A 24,477-nucleotide genomic window follows, 5' to 3' on the forward strand; every position below is an offset into this window, starting at 1 on the left:
TGGATATGGTTTCCATATTAAGTTGCATGATCTGGACATCAACCAGGATCCTTCTGAGTGCAGTAACCATGTGCTATTGGGTGCATGGAGGGTGTGGAAACAGATGATTAGGAGGGAGCAGATTATGATTAACATTTAGGAGGGGACAGGAGAGTTAGGTTAGTAAGTTGAGGTGATAGCCTTGTCTAAACAGATGAGTTTTTAAAGCACGCTTAAAAACATGGGGGCTAGATATCAGTCGGATCGTTTGGGATACTGCATTCCAGTAGATTTGAACAGCATGAGAGAAGTTTTGGAGACGGAGGTGCAAGGTTTGGATTATGGCTTAAGTCGGGTATAGGTAGGTTAGTAGAGGGAGGAAACACAATGAGTTCAGTTTTGGAGAAATTCAGTTTCAGATAGAGGGAGGAAATGATGTTAGAGTTTGCAGACAGACAATCTCTGGTATTTTGTATTAAAGTAGGGGTGATGTTAGGTGAAGAGGTGTATAAATGGGTGTCATTAACATAGAGATGATACTGGAAACCTAATCTACTGATGGTTTTACTAATATGGGCAGTATATAATGAGAAGAGAAGAGGGCCTAGGACTCACCATTGAGGAACCTCAGTAGTAAGGGGAAGACTAGAGGAATAAGAGCCAGCAACAGATACTGTGAAGCAGTGGTTAGATAGGAGGGGAACCATGAGAGGACAATATCCTTGAGGCCAATAGAGTGGAGCAAGGTGAGGAGGATCTGGTGATCCACACAGTGTCAAATGCTGTAGAGAAATCCAGGAGAAACAGCAGTGAATAGTGACCATTACATTTTGCTGCTAATATGTCATTAGAGACTTTAGTAAGGGCAGTTTCAGTAGTGTGAAGAGCGGAAACCAGTTTGTAAAGGGTTGAGAAGAGAGATATCTAAGAGGTAGCGGATGAGACGGGAGTGGACCAAGCATTAGAGGAGTTTGGAGATAAAGGGAAGATTAATGACCAGTCTGTGGTTAGCACCACTGTTCTGGCCCAGGGATGGCTTTTTAAGTAAAGGGGTAATGATGGCATGGTTGAATGAAGAGGAAAAGATGCCAAAAGAAATAGAGAAGTTAAATATTTTTCTTAGGTGGGTAGTGGGAATCTGGGGAGAGGGACTGAAGGAGATGTGAGGGAATATGGTCACTGGAGCAGGTTGTAGGGCGAAAGAAGCAAAGAGCCTAGTCACTTCTTCTGTGACAGGCTCAAAGATGGAAAGTGAACTTGTGGTGTGGGCGCGAAGGGGATCCAAGCTCTGATAGGATTGTGCAAAATTGTCTTGACGGATATGATTGATTTTTTTGTAGGAAATAAGTGGCCAGATCATCAGTGCTGAGGTTGGTGATGGGGACCTATACTTTTGGGCTTAGGAGTGAGTGAAAGGTTTCAAAAAGTCATTTTGGATAGTTGGCTAGTGATGTGATGAGGATGGTGAAGTAGACTTGTTTAGCCAGATGGAGCGCTGAGTTATATGTTTTGATCATGAACGTATAGTGGATGAAGTCTTCTGCTAAAAGTGATTTCCTCCACAGATGCTCTGCACATCTTTGGCAGCACTGGAGAAAACGTGTTTGCAGTGTGTGCCAGGGCTGCTGTCGTCCGTGCTGGGTTGTTCTGCGTTTAGCAGGTGCTGCTTCATCCAGGGCACTCTGCAATATATTGTTATAATGTGACAATGCCGAGTCTGAACAGGAGAGAGAGGAGATGGGAGCTAAAGATGATTGTATATTGTTCATAAGTTACTGGCTATTGATGGGCCTCTACATTTCTGTATGTCCGTTAAGTGAGAGTATCCTATGTGTGGAGACAGCTCTTGACAGCTAAGGAAAGACTGTTGTGGCCAGAGAGTGGGAGAGGAAAGTTAGTAAAGTCCTGCAGTGAGCAGAGCTGGGAGAAGACTAGGTGTAGAGTATTCCCATCTTCATGTGTAGAAAAGTTAGAAAGCTGTGAAAGGCTAAAGGAGGAGGTTAGAGACAGAAGATGAGAGGCAGACAGGGAGAGCAGCTCATCAATGAGGATGTTAAAATCCCCCATGAAGATAGTGGGAATATCACAGGATTGGAAATGTGATCGAGAAACTGACAAGAGGAGCCTGAAGGGTAATACACAACCACCAGTCGCACGGAGAGGGGTTTGAAGAGTCTGACGGTGTGGACTTCAAAGGAAGGAAACATAAGTGAGAGAACCAGGGGGATAACCTGGAAAACACATTGTTATCAAAGGAGCAGACTAACATCTCTTCCTTGTCTATTCTCAGGTCTGTGGGTATGTTAGAATTGTAGCCCACCTTACGACAGAGCAGCAGCAGTCTTGGTATCAGAATGCTGGATACTGGTTTCAGTAAAAGACAGAAAGTTAAGGGAGTTAGAAAAGAAGAAATCTTGGCTGTAGCTGAGTTTGTTGCATGCTGACCATGAGTTACAAAGGGCTCAATTAAAAGAGACAGCAGAAGGTGAGCAACGAATGTTGATCAGATTAGCAGGGTTTCTATATGCAAAAGGACGAGAGTTATGTATAATAATGGAAGGAGGTCCAGGCTTGGGAGAGATGTCGGCAGCGACTAGATGGAGAAAAATGAGAAAGAGCAATTAGTTCAATGAATTGTGTGAGCGTTTAGTGTGCTTTATGGTGGTAATGGATGGTTTGGAGTGATTGTGAAAAGTCAGTAAGGGATTATTGTAGATAGACTATGTAGAATATGTAAAAGGGCAATAGAGGTGAAGGGAAGCAGCAGCTAAAACATACGTATGATGTAGAGAGGTATGAAAATTAGATGGTGTAGTACAACTGAATGAGGAGCATGTTTGTTTGAATATCTGGCATAGCTTATCTGTCTCCTGCTCTGTCCACTTACCATGCTTAACTGGCTAGATACGTTGAAAATATTACACTTAGAAATATGTTTCACATGTGTCCCAGCACATCTGGATATATTGGAAGTGTATGCTGTGATATAGGACCAGGTTGCCTTGTTGAATATGTAAGCAATTAGAAAGCGACCACAGTAGGTGTTACTATGCAAGATTCAGAAACATTCACACTGGACAGAAAAAGAGCGTAAAACATATGAACAATTTGTAAAAAGCCACATTCAAATGTTGTGAAATCAAGGGCGATATTCACACTTGAACCTCTTTAATTCCTGTGAACGCTGCAGCCAATTATTGGTCTTAATGGTCACATCCTTTACATGGAAATATCACATTTGAGGTGATTGGCTGCAGCAGTCACATGAATTCTAGATAGAGTATCATTACTCCCAGTATTGCTGGGGACCATCTGAGTCACTAAGCTGAGGGTTGAGTGGGACTTAAGAGATAACTATTTTTTTTGTTTTATAACATTTACCACTCTTCTTCCACCTCTGAAACACTTTTATTATTCATCAAGAAATACAAGAACATCCAGAATCTAATAAGATTCTGTTGACACTGGTGTTTTTAGTTATCTTTCATGGCAGCATTAGCACAATCTGAAGCACTTATCGAGCTTTAAAAATCCCAGAACCTTGGCAGGAGCCTGAAAAAGTCCATTATATGCCAATAGAGTCATCAAATCGGGATTCATTAGGTAACTTTATAAAATCTGACATATCTATTATGGCTCCCTTATGAAAGGAGGCCATATCACTAATTTAAGCAGGGCTTTAGAAGAAAATTGTGTACAGTCTTTGGATCTAAGACTGACTAATTCAATAGTAGAAACTGTAAAGCAAATGTATATGATGTAGATAAAGCATTGATTTAGTTTTGCCATAGGCACACAATGTAATAGTGACTAATGCGTGTAGTCTTATTATATTTGTATTGTTGCAGACACTTTCCTATAACAGACACAATCTTGCAAGTGGGACCAATGAAAAACAAGCCAAAGAAATACTGATTCGCCGGAGGCACAGCATGAGAGAGAGCATAAAGAAGCAAAACAGCCTTATCACAAGGAACAGACCGGTACGACTACTTTGGTTTTTGTATTATGTAGAGCTTAATAATAATAATAATAATAATAATAATCTTTATATATAAATATAGCGCCAACATATTCCACAGTGCTTTACAGTTTAACAGTTTCAAACACAATAGTCATAAGTAACAACGTTAACAATACAATAATTAAAGCGAAATAAGAGACCCTGCTCGTGAGAGCTTACAATCTACAATGAGGTGGGGAGATACAAAGTACATCATTTACAATGATGTACTTACAATGATGGTCCAGCCATCTTCAGGGGGTGGGGGATAGATGGAGACAGTGAATGGGCTACACACACACAAATATACAATGATTTTGATTAGTGAACGTGATAGGCCGCTCTGAACAAATGTGTTTTGTGCGAGCGCCTAAAACTATGCAAATTGTGGATGGTCCTAATATCTTGGGGTAGAGCATTCCAGAGGAATGGTGCAGCACGGGAGAAGTCTTGGAGTCGGGAGTGGGAGGTACGGATTAGTGCAGAGGTCAGTCGAAAGTCATTTGCAGAGCGCAGCAGTCGGTTAGGCAGATAGACAGAAATAACGGAGGAGATGTATGGGGGTGCTGCACTGTGGAGAGCTTTGTCGGTGAGAACAAGTACTTTGAATTGTATCCTGTAATGAATGGGCAGCCAGTGTAATGACTGACGAAGAGTGGACGCGTCCAAGTAATAATTAGCCAGATGGACGACCCTGGCTGCTGCATTAAGGATGGACTGGAGAGGGGAAAGTCGAGTGAGGGGGAGGCCAATTAATAGAGCGTTACAGTAGTCAAGGCGGGAGTGGATCAGGGTGACAGTGAGGGTTTTTGTTGTTTCCATGTTGAGAAAAGGTGTAAGCGGCACGAGCGGGCAATAGATTGTATATGGGAGGTGAAGGAGAGATCGGAGTCAAACATAACACCCAGACAGCGCGTGTCATCAGCATAAAGATAGTACTGAAAGCCAAATCTGCTGATGGTCTGTCTAATTGGGGCTGTGTAGAGGGAGAAGAGAAGGGGGCCAAGGACTGAGCCCTGAGGTACTCCGACAGTGAGAGGAAGAGGAGATGAAGTGGAGCCAGAGAACAGAACACTGAGGGAGCGGTCAGAAAGATAGGAGAACCAGGAGAGAGCAGTGTCCTTAATGCCTAGTGACTGGAGCCTAGAGAGTAGGAGAGGGTGGTCAACAGTGTCGAAAGCTGCAGAAAGGTCGAGAAGAATGAGCAGAGAGTGGTCACTGTTACGTTTTGCTGTCAGAAGGTCATTGGTCACTTTGATGAGTGCAGTTTCTGTTGAATGTAGGGGCGGAAACCGGACTGTGATGGGTCTAGGAGGGAATGAGTGGAGAGGTAACGGGTAAGGCGGGAGTATATCAGGTGCTCCAAGAGTTTAGAGATGAAGGGGAGATTGGAGACTGGTCTGTAGTTGTTTGTGCAGGATGGGTCGAGAGTGGGTTTCTTTAGTAATGGAGTAATGATAGAGTGTTTGAAGCAGGAGGGGAAAATGCCAGAGGAGAGGGAGAGATTAAAGATTGTAGTTAGGTGAGTTGTGACGACTGGAGAGAGAGACTGGAGGAGGTGTGAAGGAAGGGGGGTCGGTGGTGCATGTAGTCGGACGAGAAGAGGAGAGGAGCCTGGAGACTTCTTCTTCTTTAATGGGATTGAATGTGGAGAGTGAGCCAGGGGAAATGCAGGGGGGATGGGAGTCACTGAACTTGGTGATTGGGAGTGGATTTCCGGATGGATATTGTCTATTTTCTGTATGAAGTGGGAGGCAAGGTCATCAGCACAAATGTCTGTGATAGGGGCTCGTGCTTTTGGCCTGAGGAGGGAGTGAGAAGTGTCAAAAAGTTTCTTGGGGTTGTTGGATAGTGAGGAGATCAGGGTGGTAAAGTAGGTCTCTTTAGCGAGGTGAAGGGCAGAGTTATAGGTCCTTAACATAAATTTGAAGTGTGCGTGTTTTCCTCTATGAGTGTTCAGCACACCTAGAGCATCGCTGGAGAAACCGGGTTTGCGATGTGAGCCAGGGTTGTTTCACTGAGGGTGAGGGGAGCTACTTGGTCAAGGGTGCTTCTAAGAGTGTCATTGAAGTGATGTACAGCCAGATCAGGACAGGAAAAAGAAGAGATTGCGGACAATGATGAGTGTAGGGAGTCTGAGTGTATGAGGATTAATAGCATGTAGATTTCTGAATGTTTGGTAGGTAGGAGGGTGCTGGGGTGAGCGAGGATTTGTGAGGGTGAAGGAGAGAATGTTGTGGTCAGAGAGGGGAAGCAGCGAGCTATGTAGGAAGGAGATTGAGCAGAGCCGGACGAAGACCAGGCCCAGGGTGTTACCGTCTTTGTGTGTTTCAGAGGTTGAGAGCTGTGAGAGGCCTAGAGAAGTGGTTAGTGATAGAAGCTGGGATGCAGATGTGGAAGTGGGGCTGTTAATGGGGATGTTGAAGTCTCCCAGGATAAGGGTTGGTAGTTCTGAGGACATGAAGTGCGGCAGCCAGGCAGAGAAATGGTCCAGGAAGTGGGTGGGCCTGGGGGCCGGTATGACCACTACTCTGAGGGAGAGGGGATGAAAGAGCCTGACGGTGTGGACCTCAAAAGAAGGGAATAAGAGTGATGGAACTGGGGGGATGACCTGGAAGGAGCATTGTGGGGAGAGAAGTATGCTGACTCCACCACCATGTCTTTTTGTGGGTCTCGGGGAATGAGAGAATTGTAAGCCACCATGGGAAATGGCAGCAGGAGAGACAGTGTCAGAATCCTGAATCCAGGTTTCCGTGAGGGCCAACAGATTCAGAGAGTTTACAGTAGGTCAGATATTCCTCGGATGTACGAGAATTTCAGTGATGCCTGACATATGCTACAGGATACAAGGAGACTCTGAAATTATGATTAGCAAGAGGAATTAGGAAATTGTTAGCTTCGTAAAGACTTCCTTTGTCAAAAGGCACATTAGAATGGAGTTACCTCTTGGGGCTGGGTAATTATAAAGACTACTTCTGATGGAGAATCAGGATGGACCGCTACCTCTATTATTAACTGTGGGTTGGGCACACTGTAGATTATCATTAATTTCCCTGCTACAGGAAAATTAATCTTAAAATAGTTGCAATTATATTTTAGAGTTCTCAAGGATGAGTCTCCAGATTCTCCTACATCCTCCAGTACAGGATTATAAGGGTGTGCTGGTAGCACTGATCCTTTCATTTCTGTGGGATAGAATTTCAATATATAGGTATATTTGATGGAAGAAAGGAAATATTGCATTCAAATAGGTTATGCTTGAACATTATCCATACATATAAAACCTCTTAAACTACCACCTAAAATCATATTAAAAAGTGGTCTTCTAAAAGAGTGTACTTCTCAAAGAATATGTCCGGTATGCATAATACATGATGGAACTTCTCAAATGGGTGGTGTTTTGGGAAGGGTTCAATGTATTTCGGATAGAAATGGCATGTGAGAAGTGAATAATATTTGTAAAGAAGGACATTTCTGGCAACTGCACGACTTGGTGAGTTATATTGTACATTTCTTTTACACAGGCCACTACACATCACGCTCGTTATTTGTCTCTTCCTGGGCACACAAAGCTGTCTGAAGGACCACCAAAAAAGAATACAGCTACCTTTAGAGGTAAGAACCAAAGCATGTAGATTTCCCTTATCCAAAGTCAAACATTTGTAGGTGCTTCTGTACCGAAAACTCAAAGGGTTTAGACAGTACTAGACATACGTAGCTGATTTCTGCAAGAGACAGAGCCACACTGTCTATAGCTTGTGTCTGGTATTGCAACTAATAGTATTGATGGACCAATTGTAATGCAAGACTATGGCCTGCCTTTACCCAAACAAGCTACCGACAGCTGAAGGGGCATAAACCCCATCAATAAAATCCCCTGTTGTCTCTGTGAATGGTGTACAATGTAAGAATAAGACTAAATATTTTTTATCTATGTTAAAACATATAGCACAGCAACATTACACAGTATGTTATGGAAAATTTGTAATCTGTAAATCTGGTATTTTTGGCACCTGCACAGTGGGCGATGGAGACTCAGATGGTGGTAACTCCAGCCAAGAGTTAAATTTCTACCCCAGAGCGGCTGAGATTTTGCGGAAAGAGAGACGACAACGCGCTCCATACAACATCAAGTTTGAATGGAGAGATGAAAAGCAAAATAGTAAAGCCGAGAACTCAGGCAGCGACTCTCCAGCACAAGGAGGAGTTCAGGAACCACTCCTACCTAGACCAAGATTTGGCACTTTAAGAGAAGACAAAGGGCCAAATGAAGAAAACGTGGCACCAATTGCTCCACCAAGAGTTAGAAGAACATCAGAACATGACAGTCGAAATCAGAGATCTAGAGAGAATAGACCTCACCCTCGAGCACCAAAATAGTGATGCCAGCCTTAGATTTTAATTGCTAAAAATGAAGTTTAACCCTTTGTTTTAGATGGTCTAATTAATTTACTTGAGATGCATGATGATATTTAAATTACAACTCTTTTCGTTCTATTTACTGTGGATGTCTCATCTACAGGCTGTTAACTTATTGTTCTACTCAGAAATGTGTGATAATGTGTTTACACACGATTGTACAATCCTATTTGTAAATGTAAGAGAAAAGGATCAAAATACCAGGAGGTCTGCTGAAAAGTATATGTCCATGATGAAAAGGCACATTGCACTGTTTGTCTGGTATTCCTGCCTTGAATCTGCCGGTAGAAAGGTGGGAATTGTATCACAGTCTGTTGTAAAGACCATAGATGCACACAGGATTTCTACTCTTACGTGTTCAAAAACAACACATGGCTTAAGCACAACTCCATTAAACATGTAATTGATACTTTATATAATTTTAATCTACATAAAAAGTTGAGCAAATTTGAAGACATATTGAATTACCGTACTTATCTTTTGCTGAATCTGACCTCAAGATTTTGCTTGCATTTTGGAGAGTGTCCATTTTGCACTACGCGCTGTACTTAAAGGGAAACCTACTGTAACTCTCCCAGAATGCAGTGAATCAGAGATCATTTAATTAAAAGAGTCTTCTATGTTAATGGACAGTGGGGAAAATAAGTATTTGATACACTGCCGATTTTGAAAGTTTCCCCCCTACATAGAATGGAGAGGTCTGCAATTTTTTATCGTCAGTACACTTCAACTATGAGAGACAGAATCTTAAAAATAAATCCATAAAGTCACATTGTATGATTTTTACATAATTGATTTGTATTTTATTGCATGAAATAAGTATTTGATACAATAGAAAAACAGAACTTAATATTTGGTACAGAACCTTTGTTTGCAATTACAGAGGTCAGACATTTCCTGTAGTTCTTGACCAAGTTTGCACACACTGCAGCAGTGGCCCACTTTTCTTCTCTAGATCTTTCAGATTTTGGGGCTATTGCTGGGCAACATTGAGTTTCAGCTCCCGTCAAAGATTTTCTATTGGGTTCAGGTCTGGAGACAGGGCAGGCCACTCCAGGATTTTGAAATGCTTCTTACAGAGGGAAGGACGTCGTTGGCCAAAATCTCGTGATACATGACCACATAAATTCTCCTTTAATACAGTGCAGTCTTCCTGTACCCTTTACAGAAAAGCTTCCCCAAAGTACAGTATGATTTTCCCCCACCATGCTTCACAGTTAGGACAATGTTCTTGGGGTTGTACTCATCCTTCTTCTTCTTCCTGCAAACACCACAAGTGGAGATGATACCAAAAGGTTCTATTTTAGTATCATTTGACGGTGTCGTGTGTTGCTAACAGTAATGTTTGAGACTGTGGTCTCAGCTCTTCCAGTCATTGACCAGGTCCTCCCATGTAGTTTTGGGCTGATTCTTGACCTTTCTCAGAATCATCCTTACCCCATGAGGCGAGATCTTGCATGGAGCCCCAGACCGAAGAAGATTGAAAGTCATCTTGTGTTTCTTCAATTTTCTAATAATTGTGCCAACAGTTATTGCATTTTCACCAAGCTGCTTGTTTATTATCCTGTAGCCCATTCCAGCCTTGTGCAGGTCTACAATTTTGTCCCTGGTGTTCTTAGACAGCACTTTGGTCTTGGCCATAGTGGAGTGGTTGGAGTGTGATTGAGTGTGTAGACAGATGTCTTTTATACAGGTAACGAGTTCAGACAAGCACAATTAATACAGGTAATGATTGCAGAGTAGGAGAGCTTCTTAAAGGTAAACTAACAGGTTTGTGAGAGCCAGAATTCTTGCTGGTTGGTAGGTGATCAAATACTTATTTCATGCAATAAAATGAAATTAATTTATTTAAAAATCATACAATGTGATTATCTATTTTTTTTATTTTTAGATTTTGTCTCTTGAAGTGTACTTAAGATAAAAATGACAGACCACTCCATTCTTTGTAGGTGGGAAAACTTGCAATATCAGCAGTGTATCAAAAACTTATTTTCCCCACTGTGTCTGACCTATGTACCTGGCGCCTATCCTGTTGCCTCTATGTCCCTTGGTTTTTTAAATTAGTTTTTAACCATGGGCAGAGAGGTGCAGGTTTGCCATAAAGGAGCCATTTACTGCTTACTGATTAGGAAATGATGGTATATCCCACCAATAGGTCATCATCTTTAATCATGGGAAAAAATCTTTAAAGGGCATTATCCGGGCAGTCAGGTTTATGTTTTTCAATAAGCTGATGATGACTGGTCCTGATAACTATCAGTAAGCAGCTCTGGGCTATAATAAAGGGTGTAGTTTCCATTACAGAAGTACTCAATATACATTATATGCAATGCAATCTTTCTCCTCAATTAAAAAAGTATCATGTCTTAGACAGGTCAGTAATTGCTGGAGAGGGAATCCTCAAATCTTGCTCCATCGAGATTTTATATCCACTGTTGGATTGAGCTACCTACAATGAAGGGTTTCTGAGAAAACTGCTTGATAACCTCTGTATCCTTCACTTATACCAAAAGGACCATATACACTGCGCATGCATAGTGTTAAATGACTACCGACTGGCAACTAGCCACCAATTTTTTGCCAATCTAAGAGCATCATAATACAGAGACACCTTGATTCCAGCGATATGTTACTTACTGGGCTGCGTGCTGCAGTTTTGATAAAATCGCTCTTTAATCAGACAGCAGCAGATTATCACCACAGTACTAGCAAATCTGCTGCCATGTACAGTCATGGCCAAAAGTATTGACACCCCTGCAATTCTGTCAGATAATACTCAGTTTCTTCCTGAAAATGATTGCAAACACAAATTATTTGGTATTATTATCTTCATTTAATTTGTCTTAAATGAAAAAACACAGAAGAGAATGAAGCAAAAAGCAAAACATTGATCATTTCGCACAAAACTCCAAAAATGGGCCAGACAAATGTATTGGCACCCTCAGCCTAATACTTGGTTGCACAATCTTTAGCCAAAATAACTGCGACCAACCGCTTCCGGTAACCATCAATGAGTTTCTTACAATGCTCTGCTGGAATTTTAGACCATTCTTCTTTGGCAAACTGCTCCAGGTCCCTGATATTTGAAGGGTGCCTTCTCCAAACTGCCATTTTTAGATCTCTCCACATGTGTTCTACGGGATTCAGGTCTGGACTCATTGCTGGCCACCTTAGAAGTCTCCAGTGCTTTCTCTCAAACCATTTTCTAGTGCTTTTTGAAGTGTGTTTTGGGTCATTGTCCTGCTGGAAGACCCATGACCTCTGAGGGAGACCCAGCTTTCTCACACTGGGCCCTACATTATGCTGCAAAATTTGTTGGTAGTCTTCAGACTTCATAATACCATGTACACGGTCAAGCAGTCCAGTGCCAGAGGCAGCAAAGCAACCCCAAAATATCAGGGAACCTCCGCCATGTTTGACTGTAGGGACCGTGTCCTTTTCTTTGAATGCCTCTTTTTTTCTCCTGTAAACTCTATGTTGATGCCTTTGCCCAAAAAGCTCTACTTTTGTCTCATCTGACCAGAGAACATTCTTCCAAAATGTTTCAGGCTTTTTCCGGTAAGTTTTGGCAAAATCCAGCCTGGCTTTTTTATGTCTCGGGGTCTTCCTGGGGTCTTCCTGGGTCTCCTACCATACAGTCCCTTTTCATTCAGACGCCGACGGATAGTACAGGTTGACACTGTTGTACCCTCGGACTGCAGGGCAGCTTGAACTTGTTTGGATGTTAGTTGAGGTTCTTTATCCAACATCCGCACAATCTTGCGTTGAAATCTCTTGTCAATTTTTATTTTCCGTCTACATCTAGGGAGGTTAGCCACAGTGCCATGGGCTTTAACCCTGCTGTTCTGTTGGTCAAAAATGACCGACTTTGAACTTCAATATTCTTTAAAATATTCAAGATGCGGCTCTGAAACCCGTGGCCGACCGACCCATCCTCATTTAAGTCAATCAACCACAAGTTTCAGAACCGCATCTTGAACACCCCAAAAAATACCAAAGTTCAAAATAGGTCTCCCCAGACCGAACAGAACAGCAGGGTTAAACTTCTTGATGACTCTGCGCACAGTAGACACAGGAACATTCAGGTCTTTGCAGATGGACTTGTAGCCTTGAGATTGCTCATGCTTCCTCACAATTTGGTTTCTCAAGTCCTCAGACAGTTCTTTAGTCTTCTTTCCTTTCTCCATGCTCAATGTGGTACACACAAGGACACAGGACAGAGGTTGAGTCAACGTTAATCCATGTCAACTGGCTGCAAGTGTGATTTAGTTATTACCAACACCTGTTAGGTGCCACAGGTAAGTTACAGGTGCTGTTAATTACACAAATTAAAGAAGCATCACATGATTTTTTGAACAATGCCAATACTTTTGTCCACCCCCTTTTTATGTTTGGTGTGGAATTATATCCAATTTGGCTTTAGGACAATTCTTTTTGTGTTTTTTCATTTAAGACAAATTAAATGAAGATAATAAAACCAAATATTTTGCGTTTGCAATCATTTTCAGGAAGAAAATGAGTATTATCTGACAGAATTGCAGGGGTGTTAATACTTTTGGCCATGACTGTAGTACTTCACATTCATGAGCTCAGTAATCGTGTAATCGTGCGGGGTAAATGCACCTTTACACTTCAGAGGCAGTTTCTTGTGGACTAGCGCACATATTGCCTGCAGTGTAACCCCATTAATATGCACTGTTTTTATGTTATAACCGATTTTAAGATGATTCAAGAATGTTTTAATATATATCTTGATTGTGGAATGATATTTATTACAGTACCTGCGGAAACCTTTTCCAATTTAGTCAACCATTGCTGAAACGCAGTGCATATTTTCTATAATAAACAAGATAAAAAACTTATGGCTTATGTCTATAATTCTAGGGTTGGGCCCATGTAGTAGAACACTTTGGGACTATAATAAACCGCGTGCAAGTAAAACATTTTGAGACTATAGATCATAGATCAGCTCTATACATGCATTTTGATTTACATCCAAGATGACGGTCATCAGTTAAGCAACCTTATTCTTGATCGTCTTTTATTAGTAGAATTGGCACAATATTTTCCTACAAGTTCCAAATACACAAGACAGATAGAAGAATACATGAGACAGTTCTATATGTGGTATCACACTTACTAAGAATGTCACAAATAGAATGTATAACTTGTGATAATTTGCTCATAATAAAAAACAAGTTCCGATAAAGGACTGCCGCAAGCTGAAAACCATACGGCACAGATGTAGAAGGTATAACTTTTCATTATACAATGGAAGTACAATGTTTTATAAAGATTCCTGACATTGTTTGAATTTTGGCCTCATTCAGAATCTATTTCGGCTTTTCACATACATGTTCTTTGTTTTTCAAGGATAAAACTTGCACCCCTGTGAGTCTATAGGGCATGTTTACTTGTTTAACGAGTGTTAGCAAAAAAAAAAAATCTAAAGCATGTCGGTTTGTGTTCGGAGTCATGGATTAAACTTGTCCATTTAAATCAGGGGTGGGGAATCATTTTTCTGCCAAGGGCCATTTGGATATTTATACCATCCTTCAGGTGCCGTACAAACTCCACCCACAAAGTGCATCCTGACTCTGGCACTGGTTTCAGGACGTAATCTTTCATTGCATGCCCTTCAGTGTTCAGTAGTGAACATTGCATGTGTGTGCTAACAGAGCAAGAAGAAATTAATGAACTGGTTGTAATCAAAATACATCTCCCTGCCCAACAATGCGGTCCCTGAGAATCTGCTCGGGGGCCTGATAAAAGGTCATCGATGGCCGTAAATGGCCCTGGGGCCTGAGGTTCCCCACCCCTGATTTAAATCAACAGGTCAGTAAAAAAAAACTGGAAAGTGCACAATTGACTTCAGAGGGCTCATTTTTCATTGCTTAATGAGTAGAATCTTGAAAAAGATGTTTGTTTTTTGCATATGAGAAAAAAGCATGTCATATTGGTGAAAAAAAAAATCACAAACCAGAAATGGAAGAACATTGGACTCCATACTTTTGAAAATTGGTCTGGTTTGTTTTATATCTCAAATGCCCCAAAAATAAAATAAATAAAATAATAAAATTACGAATGAGGCATTATTTTTATTTATTTTTTTAAAAACTAGGGTCTCTCTTGAACATCATATTGGTAAATACCATGTGAGTCAATGTATTTTTTTGCATAATGTGTGCCATTTGTTACAAGGAGTATATCTTGTAAGACACCCTACACTTGCTGGAACTCTGCAAGGAGAACCAATATATTCCAATTATTGGCTGGTGTCAAGCTATCAATATAAGGCCACATTCACACACGATCAGTATTTGGGGAGTTTTTTTTACCTCAGTATGAGTAAGCCAAAACCAGGAGCGGGTGATAAATACGGAAGTGATGCATATGTTTCTATTATACTTTTCCTATGACTGTTCCACTTCTGGTTTTTCCTTAAAAACACTGACCAAATACTGCTAGTGTGAATATGGCCTAAACAATATAAAAGTCGTTACCTAGTAGATTTTAAATATGTACAATGCTTTAAAAAGGGAAATGAAAAAGGATGTAATCCAGGTTCTGAAAGATAATAATTAAAAAAATCATCTGAAAGTATGCTTAATGCTTCTGAATCAAGTTCTGGTACAGTGGTCCAGACTAGGAGAAATGAGGAAAAAGAGGTGTCATTAGCATCCAGAATTGTTCTGCTGTTTGGAAACTTCTATGTGGCCTTATTGGATATATTGTGGAACTGAGGGACAGGGGTTATTTCAGGAGAGACCAATTTGGCTGGTGGTCAACAGTGTCGAAAGAGAAATTTTGCTAAGATGTTATAGCACTATCTAGTGGAAAATCTAGAAAATACATGGCACTTGACATTCCAGACCAACCATCTGCTATTTTGTTTTTACATAAATGTTTAACTATAATGTCTTATTAATTCTATAAGGTTTTTTCTTTAAGCAGTAAAACTTGTACGCAAATTGTTGTGACCCAATTTTAATTTAAAATGCAAACGTAATTCTATGTATTTTTTTCCATACAACAGTACAAATGAAGATAAGAAACTTTGTTGAAAATCCTATTAGAAAATTCTACTTCTTTCTCTTCCTGGTTTGATTTTTCTCTCTGAATTCATGGGTAAAATCTGTCTTCAATGAAGACAGACTTTCCCATTGTGGTGACCGGAGATGGCAGCTGGTGCTCATAAACTTCTATAGAGAGGGAGAAGATGGAGGCAGATAAAGACAATCTGTTGCAATTTCACTATAATGGGGTTATAGTAGAAAGGTCACACACTATGGCCTCTGGTGCTTAGAACATTTCCTATCATGTTTATAAATTCCTACCTATTTAGAAATGAACACTTAAGAACAATGCATGCATAATTTCACAGTGTCTACATATTATACAAACTATTGTGCATTTCCTAATTATCACTACCTTAGATAATATTACGTTTAATACTTTATTAATAGCAGAAATGTGTAAATATGGTGATGAAACTCCACTGTAATCACATTACTAAGTTTTCTCTTGCTCATATTAGGTCACACAGTTTACTTTTGAAACTTACCATTGCCTTATGTAACTTAACCCCTTTCTAACATATGACGTACTATCCCATCGAGGTGGTATGGGCCCGTATGACCACCGACGGGATAGTACGTCATCAGCGATCAGCCGCGCTCACTGGGGGAGCGTGGTAGATCGGGGCTGGGTGTCAGCTGACTATTGCAGCTGACATCTGGCTCTCTGTGCCAGAGTGTCACGGACCGCTCCTGACACGTTAACCCCGGAACACTGCGATCAAACATGATCGCAGCGTTCCGGTGGCATAGGGAAGCATCGAGCAGGGAGGGGGCTCCCTGCGTGCTTCCCTGAGACCCTCGGAGCAACACGATCGCGTTGCTCCAAGGGTCTCCTACCTACTCCTCCCTGCAGGCCCCGGATCCAAAATGGCCATGGGGCTCCTTCTGGGTCCTGCAGGGAGGTGGCTTTCAAGCGCCTGCTCAGAGCAGGCGCCAGCAAGCCTCCCTGCAGTGCCTGTCAGATCGCTGATCTGACACGGTGCACTTCAAAGTGTCAGATCAGCGATCTGACACTTTGTGTCGCCACGTCCGTAACGACCCGACCTATAAAGCTGTCCCACTAGTTAACCCCTTCAGTGAACACCGTAAAAAAAAAAGGCAAAAAACAACACTTTATTATCACACCACCAAACAAAATGTGGAATGACACGCGATCAAAAAGAGGGATATAAAAAAATATGGTACCGCTGAAAACGTCATCTTGTCCCGCAAAAAATGAGCCACCATACAGCATCATCAGTGAAAACAATAAAAAAGTTACAGTCCTCAGAATAAAGCGATGCAAAAATGCAAAAATAAGTTTTTATATAAAATAGTTTTCATCGTATAAAAGTGCCAAAACATAAAAAAATGATATAAATGAGGTATCGCTGTAATCGTACTGACCCGATAAATAAAACTGCTTTATCAATTTTACCATTCGTGGAATGGTATAAACGCTCCTCCCAAGAGAAATTCATGAATTGCTGGTTTTTGGTCATTCTGCCTCACAAAAATCGGAATAAAAAGTGATAAAAAAATTTCACGTGCCCGAAAATGGTACCAATAAAAACGTCAACTCGTCCCGCAAAAAAACAAGACCTCACATGACTCTGTGGACCAAAATATGGAAATATTATAGCTTTCAAAATGTGGACACGCAAAAACAATTTTTTGCAATAAAAAGCGTCTTTTAGTGTGACAGCTGCCAATCATAAAAATCCGCTAAAAAACCTGCTATAAATAGTAAATCAAACCCCCCTTCATTACCTCCTTAGTTAGGAAAAAATAATAAAATAAAAAAATGTATTTATTTCCATTTTCCCATTAGGGTTAGGGATGGGGCTAAAGTTAGGGTTAGGGTTGGGGCTAAATTTAGGGTTTGGGTTAGGGTTGGGGCTAAAGTTAGGGTTAGGGCTAAAGTTAGGGTTGGGGCTAAAGTTAGGGATGGGGCTAAAGTTAGGGATAAAGTTTGGATTACATTTACGGTTGGGATTAGGGTTGGGGTATGTCAGGGTTAGGGGTGTGGTTAGGGTTATGGTTGGTATTAGGGGTGTGTTGGAGTTAGGGGTGTGGTTAGGGTTGGTATGAGGGTTAGGGGTGTGGTTAGGGTCATGGTTGGGATTAGGGGTGTGTTTGGGTTAGGGTTTCAGTTAGAATTGGGGGTTTCCACTGTTTAGGCACATCAGGGAGTCTTCAAACGCGACATGGCATCCGATCTCAATTTCAGCCAAATCTGCGCTGATAAAGTAAAACAGTGCTGTTTTACTCAGTGTTTGGAGGTTCTGAAGGTGAGGGGCGCTACTTAGTCAAGGGTGCTTCTTAGAGTGTCGTTGTAGTGGTGTACAGCCAGATCAGGACAGGAAAAAGAGGAGATCGGGGACAATGAGTGTAGGGAGTCTGTAAGTGAATGAGTGTTAATGGCTTGTATATTTCTGCAAGTGTGTTAGGTAGGAGTGTGCTGGGGTGGGTGAGGATTTGTGAGGGTGAAGGAGAGAATGTTGTGATCAGAGAGGGGAAGAGGTGGGTTATCTTGGGTGGAGATGGAACAGAGTCAAAGACCAGATCAAGGGTGTTACTGTTTTTGTGTGTTTCTGAGGTTGAGAGATGTGAAAGGCCAAGAGAAGTGGTTGGAGTTAGGATGCAGATAGGGAAGTGGGAATGTTAATGGGGATGTTGAAGTCTCTGGTAATTCTGAGGACATGAAGTATGGCAGCCAGGCAGAGAAATGGTCAAGGAAGTGGGTGCGTGAGCCTGGGGGACGGTATATGAACGCTACTCTGAAGGAGAGGGGATGGAAGAGCCTCATGGTGTGGGCGTTGAAAGAAGGGAATGAGAGTGTTGGAACTGGGGGGATGACCTGGAAAGTGCATTGTGGGGACAGGAGAATGCCGACTCCGCCACCAAGTTTGTTTGCTGGTCTCGAGGAATGGGAGAAATGCAAGCCGCCATAAGAAATAGCAGCAGGGGGGACGGTGTCATAATCCTGAATCCAGGTTTCAGTGAGGGCCAACAGATTGAGAGTTGTTTATAAAGTAGTTGTGGAGGAAAGGAAACTTACTGCATATAGACCATGGATTCCAGAGTGCACAATTAAGAGGGAGATGAAGGAGTACACCTGATAATGATCCATTGAACTTGTAAATTATATTCAAAACTTTACAAGCTAATATCTCTGCAATGGAGATGAGAAATGAAAAAATAAAAATGTTTCATTCAGTTCTGTAGCCACTATTCTATAATGTGACCAGTTTAACATGCTCAATCTGGTAAAAGGTCAGTTTTAAGGTTTCAGGCCTAAAAAAAAAATCCTAAATAGAACATGTCAGCAGGATTGAGCCCTATAAACTAGAGGCATGACCATAACGGCACTGTGGTGCTGATTAATTAGATACCTGATGTGAAGGGATACCCTCAGTAGTTACTAACCTTATGAAGTTTTCATAAAATGACGTCTTAAATGATTCTGCGTATTTTAGGGCAGGATGTGGTAACATAGCCATCTTGTTCTCCGCCTCTCCATCAGCCTCCTCTGTTTCTTGTGACCTGCCTCCTTTTTAAAATGTTGTGCCGCCACCATCATTACGTGAGTAGCGTGCGCGCAGTGGGAACCAAAGTCGGTGTGCAGGACTTAAATAAAACGGTGCCAGGGGCGGCACATGCGCAGATTGAGATTTCTGCTTTGCGATTCCACCCGGATCGGATCAGCTGTCATGTGCTGGAAAAGGGACGGGCTCAAGAAGAGGAGTCGACCTATGACGGACATAGCCTTTAATTTATATGGCTCAATCCTGCTAACAGGTTTTGTTTAAAATCTGCTTGAGGAGATAATGTGAATAAGGGCTTGTTTCCATTTGCGAGAAACACGTCCGTGTCTCACATGTGAAAACCAACCTCTGGTGCCGGCACTCAAGAGCGGAGTGTGCGGACGCATAGCAACACATGGAGCTGCATGCTCCACTCCCAAGTGCCGGCGCCAGAGGAGGGTTTTCACATGCGAGATACGGACATTTTTCTCGCAAATGGAAACAAGCCCTAAGAGAGAGATTACACAAACTTGTATTATTAGTATTTTATTCTGAAGACATTGACATCATTTAGAGACCACTTAAGCCTTGGAATATTTTTTAGAATTTACTATTAGGTGAGAGGTCTTAATGTTGGATAATACTCTATAAATAAATAAATTAATAGATTTCATATAATATCTCTTCAAAAGTTTTAAATTTAGTCTGATGATAAAACCACAATTAGGAAGTGTTAAAGCACCATCTGCTAGATAATTTAACCACGTCCCTACCAAGCTTGTATTTTGTGGACAAGTTGTAATTTTGAATGACACATTCATTTTTACATGCAATACACAGGAAAAATGGAAAAAAATCCAAATGTGGTGAAATTGTTTTTGGGGTTTTGTTTTTACAGTATTCATTGCATGGTAAAAATGAAATTACCATGATTTTACATGTCAATACAATTACAGTGATAGTGATAATTTAGGTTATAAATAAAGTTTGTTAAAAAAAAGCTGACATTTTCTTGAACCCTGTATTGTTTTAATTTTTACATAAATTGAGTGGCACTACAGTTTGCATTTTATTGCATGAAATAAGTATTTGATGCAATAGAAAAACAGAACTTTATATTTGGTAAAGAAACCTAAATGTTGTTAAAAAGCAAGATTTCAAGTCTTCTTAGGTCTCTTCATCAGACATGATGAAGAACTAAATATTTGGTACAGAAACCTTTGTTTGCAATTACAGAGCTCAGATGTTTCCTGTAGTTCTTGACCAAGTTTGCACACGCTGCAGCAGGGATTTTGCCCCTCTTCATACATACAGTGGGGAAAATAAGTACGGTATTTGATCCCTTGCTGATTTTGTAAGTTTGACCACTGACCAAGACAAGAAAAGTCTATAATTTTAAGCGTAGGTTAATTTTAACATTAAGAGATAGAATATCAAAAATAAAATCCAGAAAATCACATTGTATAAATTATATAAATTTATTTGCATTTTGCCGTGAGAAATAAGTATTTGATTCCTCAGGCAAACAAGGCTTAATACTTGGAGGCAAAACTATTGTTGGCAAGCACAGCAGTCAGACATTTTTTGTAGTTAATGATGATGTTTGCACAGAAGTAATTTTGGTCCACTCCTCTTTGCAGATCATCTCTAAATCATTAAGATTTTGAGGCTGTCACTTGGCAACTCGGAGTTTCAACTCCCTCCATAAGTTTTATATGAGATTAAGGCCTGGAGACTGGCTAGGCCACTCCATGACCTTAATGTGCTTCTTTTTGAGTCACTCCTTTGTTGCCTTGGCTGTATGTTTCTGGTCATTGTCTTGCTGGAAGACCCAGCCACGACCCATTTTTAATATCCTGGTGGAGGGAAGGAGGTTGTCACTCTGGATTTTACGGTACATGGCTCTATCCATTCTCCCATTGATGCTGTGAAGTAGTCCTGTGCCTTAAGCAGAGAAACACTCCCAAAACATGTTTGCACCTCCATGCTTGACAGTAGGGATGGTGTTCATGGGTCATAGGCAGCATTTCTCTTCCTCCAAACACGGCGAGTTGAGTTAATGCCAAAGAGCAGAATTTTTGTCTCATCTGACCACAGCACCTTCTCCCAATCACTCACAGAATCATCTATGTGTTCATTGGCATACTTCAGACGGGCCTGCACATGTGCCTTCTGAAGCAGGGGGCCCTTGCGGGCACTGCAGGATTTTAAACCTTTATGGTGTAATGTGTTACCAATCATTTTCTTGGTGACTGTGGTCGCAGATACCTTGAGACCATTAACAAGTTCCCCCTTGTAGTTTTTGGCTGATCTCTCACCTTCCTCATGATCAAGGATACCCCATGAGGTGAGATTTTGCATGGTGCCCCAGATCGACGTCAATTGACAATCATTTTGTATTTCTCCCATTTTTTTTTTACTAATGCACCACCAGTTGTCTCTTTCTCACGCAGCGTCTTACTTATGGTTTTGTAGTCCATTCAAGCTTTGTGCAGGTCTATGATCTTTTCCCTGACATCCATATAATGCTCTTTGGTTTTGCCCATGTTGTAGAGGTTAGAGTCTCATTGATTAATTGAGTCTGTGGACAGGAGTCCTTTATAAAGGTGACTATGTAAGACAGCTGTCTTTAATGCAGGTAACGAGTTGATTAGGAACGTCTAACTGGTCTGAAGGAGCCAGAACGCTTAAAGGCTGGTAGAGAATCAAATACTTATTTCTCACTGCAAAATGAAAATAATTTTATATAATTTATACAATGTGATTTTCTGGATTTTATTTTTGATATTCTATCTCTCAATGTTAAAATTAACCTACCCTTAAAATTATAGACTGTTCATGTCTTTGTCAGTGGGCAAACTTACAAAATCAGCCAGGGATCAAATACTTATTTCCCCCACTGTATCTTTTTCAGATCTTTCAGGTCTTGGGGCTGTTGCTGGGCAACATTGAGTTTCGGCTCCCTCCAACGATTTTCTATTGGGTTCAGGTCTGGAGACTGGCTAGGCAGAATCTAAAACCAGAAAATCACATTTTAAAAATCATACAATTATTAAATTGCATAAAATAAGTACACCTCAGTCAGTCTGCAGCATGCATCACATAAGCGCATCATACGAATGCAAGATATGAATTAAGCCGCATCACTCCACTGAAACTGCCCTAACTACAGTCACCAATGACCTACTAACCGCCAAAGCCAAGCGACACTACTCTTTCATCTTCCTCCTGGACCTGTCCGCTGCCTTTGACACAGTGGACCACTCCCTATACCTACAGCCCCTCTCATCTCTTAGCATCACAGACTTGGCCCTATCCTGGATCTCATCATATCTAACAGACCGGACATTCAGCGTCTCCCACTCACACACCACCTCCTCACCTTGCCCCCTATCTGTCGGAGTCCCACAAGGTTCAGTTCTAGGGCCCCTACTCTTCTCCATTTACACCTTTGGCTTGGGACAGCTCATAGAATCTCACGGCTTTCAGTATCACCTTTATACTGACAACACACTGATCTACATCTCTGGACCAAACATCACTTCCCTACTAACCAGAATCCCACAATGTCTGTCCATTATTTCATCCTTCTTCTCTGCTAGATTTTTAAAACTTCATATGGACAAAATAGAATTTATCATCTTTACCCCATCTCACTCAACTTCCCCAATGGACCTATCCATTAACCCCTTCACCCCCGCAGCTTTTTTCGTTTTCTGCTCCCCTTCTTTTCAGAGCCATAACTTTTTTATTTTTCCGTCAATATGGCCATGTGTGTGCTTATTATTTGCGGGACAAGTTGTACTTTTGAAAGATACCATTTGTTTTACCATGTCTTGTAACAGAAAACGGGAAAAAAAATGTGCAATGAAATTTCAAAAAAAGTGCAATCCCACACTTGTCTTTTGTATGGCTTTTTTGCTAGGTTCACTAAATGCTAAAACTGACCTGCCATTATGATTCCCCGGGTCATTATGAGTTCATAGACACCAAACATGTCTAGGTTCTCTTTTATTTAAGTGGTAAAAAAAAATCCTAAATTTGTTAAAAAAAAATAAAAATTGCACACTATTTCATTACCTGTACCGTCTCCATTTTTCGTGATCTGGGGTTGGGTGAGGGCTTATTTTTTGTGTGCTGAGTTGACGTTTTTAATTATACCACTTTTGTGCAGATGTTCTTTTGATCGCTTGTTATTGCATTCTAATGCAATGTCGTGGCGACCAAAAAAACTTAATTCTGGCGTTTGAAATTTTTTTCTCACTATGCCGTTTAGCGATCAGGTTAATCCTTTTTTTTATTGATAGATCGGGCGATTCTGAACTCGGCGATACCAAATATGTGCAGGTTTGATTTTTTTTATTGTTTTATTTTGATTGAGGCGAAAGAGGGGTGATTTGAACTTTTATTTTTTTATATATTTTTTAAACACTTTTTTTTTTAATTTTGGCATGCTTCAATAGCCTCCATGAGAGGCTAGAAGCATCCACTACTAGATCGCCTCTGCTACATAGAGGTGATGCACAGATCACCTCTATGCAGCAGAATTACAGGCTTGCTATGAGCGCCGACCACAGGGTGGTGCTCACAGCCATCTGCCATCAACAACCATAGATGTCTCGAGGAGACCTCTGGTTGTGATGGCAATGCACCGATGACGCCCGATCATGTGACGGGGGTCAGCGGTGCACATACTTCCGGCTGTGCGGCCGGCAGTGGCATTTAACTAGATAATGGGCATGGGCGGATCGTGATTCCGCTCGCGCCCCTTGCGAGCACATGTCAGCTGTTGAAAACAGCTGACATGTTGCGACTTTGACCGCCGGAGCCCACCTGAAAGCCGGGGATACTGCCAGCTGATGTACTATTCCGTCAGCTGGCATAAAGGGGTTAAAGTAAATGGCTGCTCACTCTCCCCAGTCCAACAAGCTCGCTGTCTCGGGGTAATCCTAGACTCTGGTCTTTCCTTCAAACCACATATCCAAGCCCTTTCCACTTCCTGCCAACTTCAACTCAAAAATATTTCCCGAATCCGTACATCCCTCAACCAAGTATCTGCAAAACCCCTAATCCATGTCCTTCTCATCTCCTGCCTTGACTACTGCAGCCTCCTGCTCTGTGGCCTCCCATCTAACACTCTCATACCCCTCCAATCTATTCTCAACTCCGGTGCCCGACTAATCCACCTATCCCCCCGCTATTCCCCGGCCTCTCCCCTCTGTCAATCCCTGCACAGGCTCCCCTTTGCCCAAAGACTCCAGTTCAAAACCCTAACCATGACATACAAAGCCATCCACAACCTGTGCCCTCCTTACATCTGTGACCTCGTCTCCTCGTTACCTGCATGCAACCTCCGATCCTCACAAGACCTCCTTCTCGACTCCTCTCATCTCCTCTTCCCACAATCGCATACAAGATTTCTCCCCCGTACTCTGGAACTCTCTACCACAACATATCAGACTCTCACCTATCGTGGAAACCTTCAAAAGAA

General features: G+C 41.5%; 1 protein-coding gene across 1 annotated transcript in view; it reads left to right on the top strand.

The window, feature by feature from the left end:
- Positions 1-11,017, top strand: part of LOC138670362 (sodium/hydrogen exchanger 2-like) — a 169,014-nt gene extending 157,997 nt beyond the window's left edge. Inside the window, exons 10-12 of the mRNA XM_069757627.1 lie at positions 3,828-3,962; positions 7,507-7,597; positions 8,004-11,017. Coding sequence (XP_069613728.1) covers positions 3,828-3,962; positions 7,507-7,597; positions 8,004-8,362 — 585 coding nt within the window. The 3' untranslated portion in view covers positions 8,363-11,017. The remainder of the gene's footprint in view (positions 1-3,827; positions 3,963-7,506; positions 7,598-8,003) is intronic.
- The last annotated feature ends 13,460 nt before the right edge of the window (positions 11,018-24,477 follow it).

Source organism: Ranitomeya imitator, chromosome 3 (assembly GCF_032444005.1).
Source record: "Ranitomeya imitator isolate aRanImi1 chromosome 3, aRanImi1.pri, whole genome shotgun sequence".
NCBI lineage: Eukaryota > Metazoa > Chordata > Amphibia > Anura > Dendrobatidae > Ranitomeya > Ranitomeya imitator.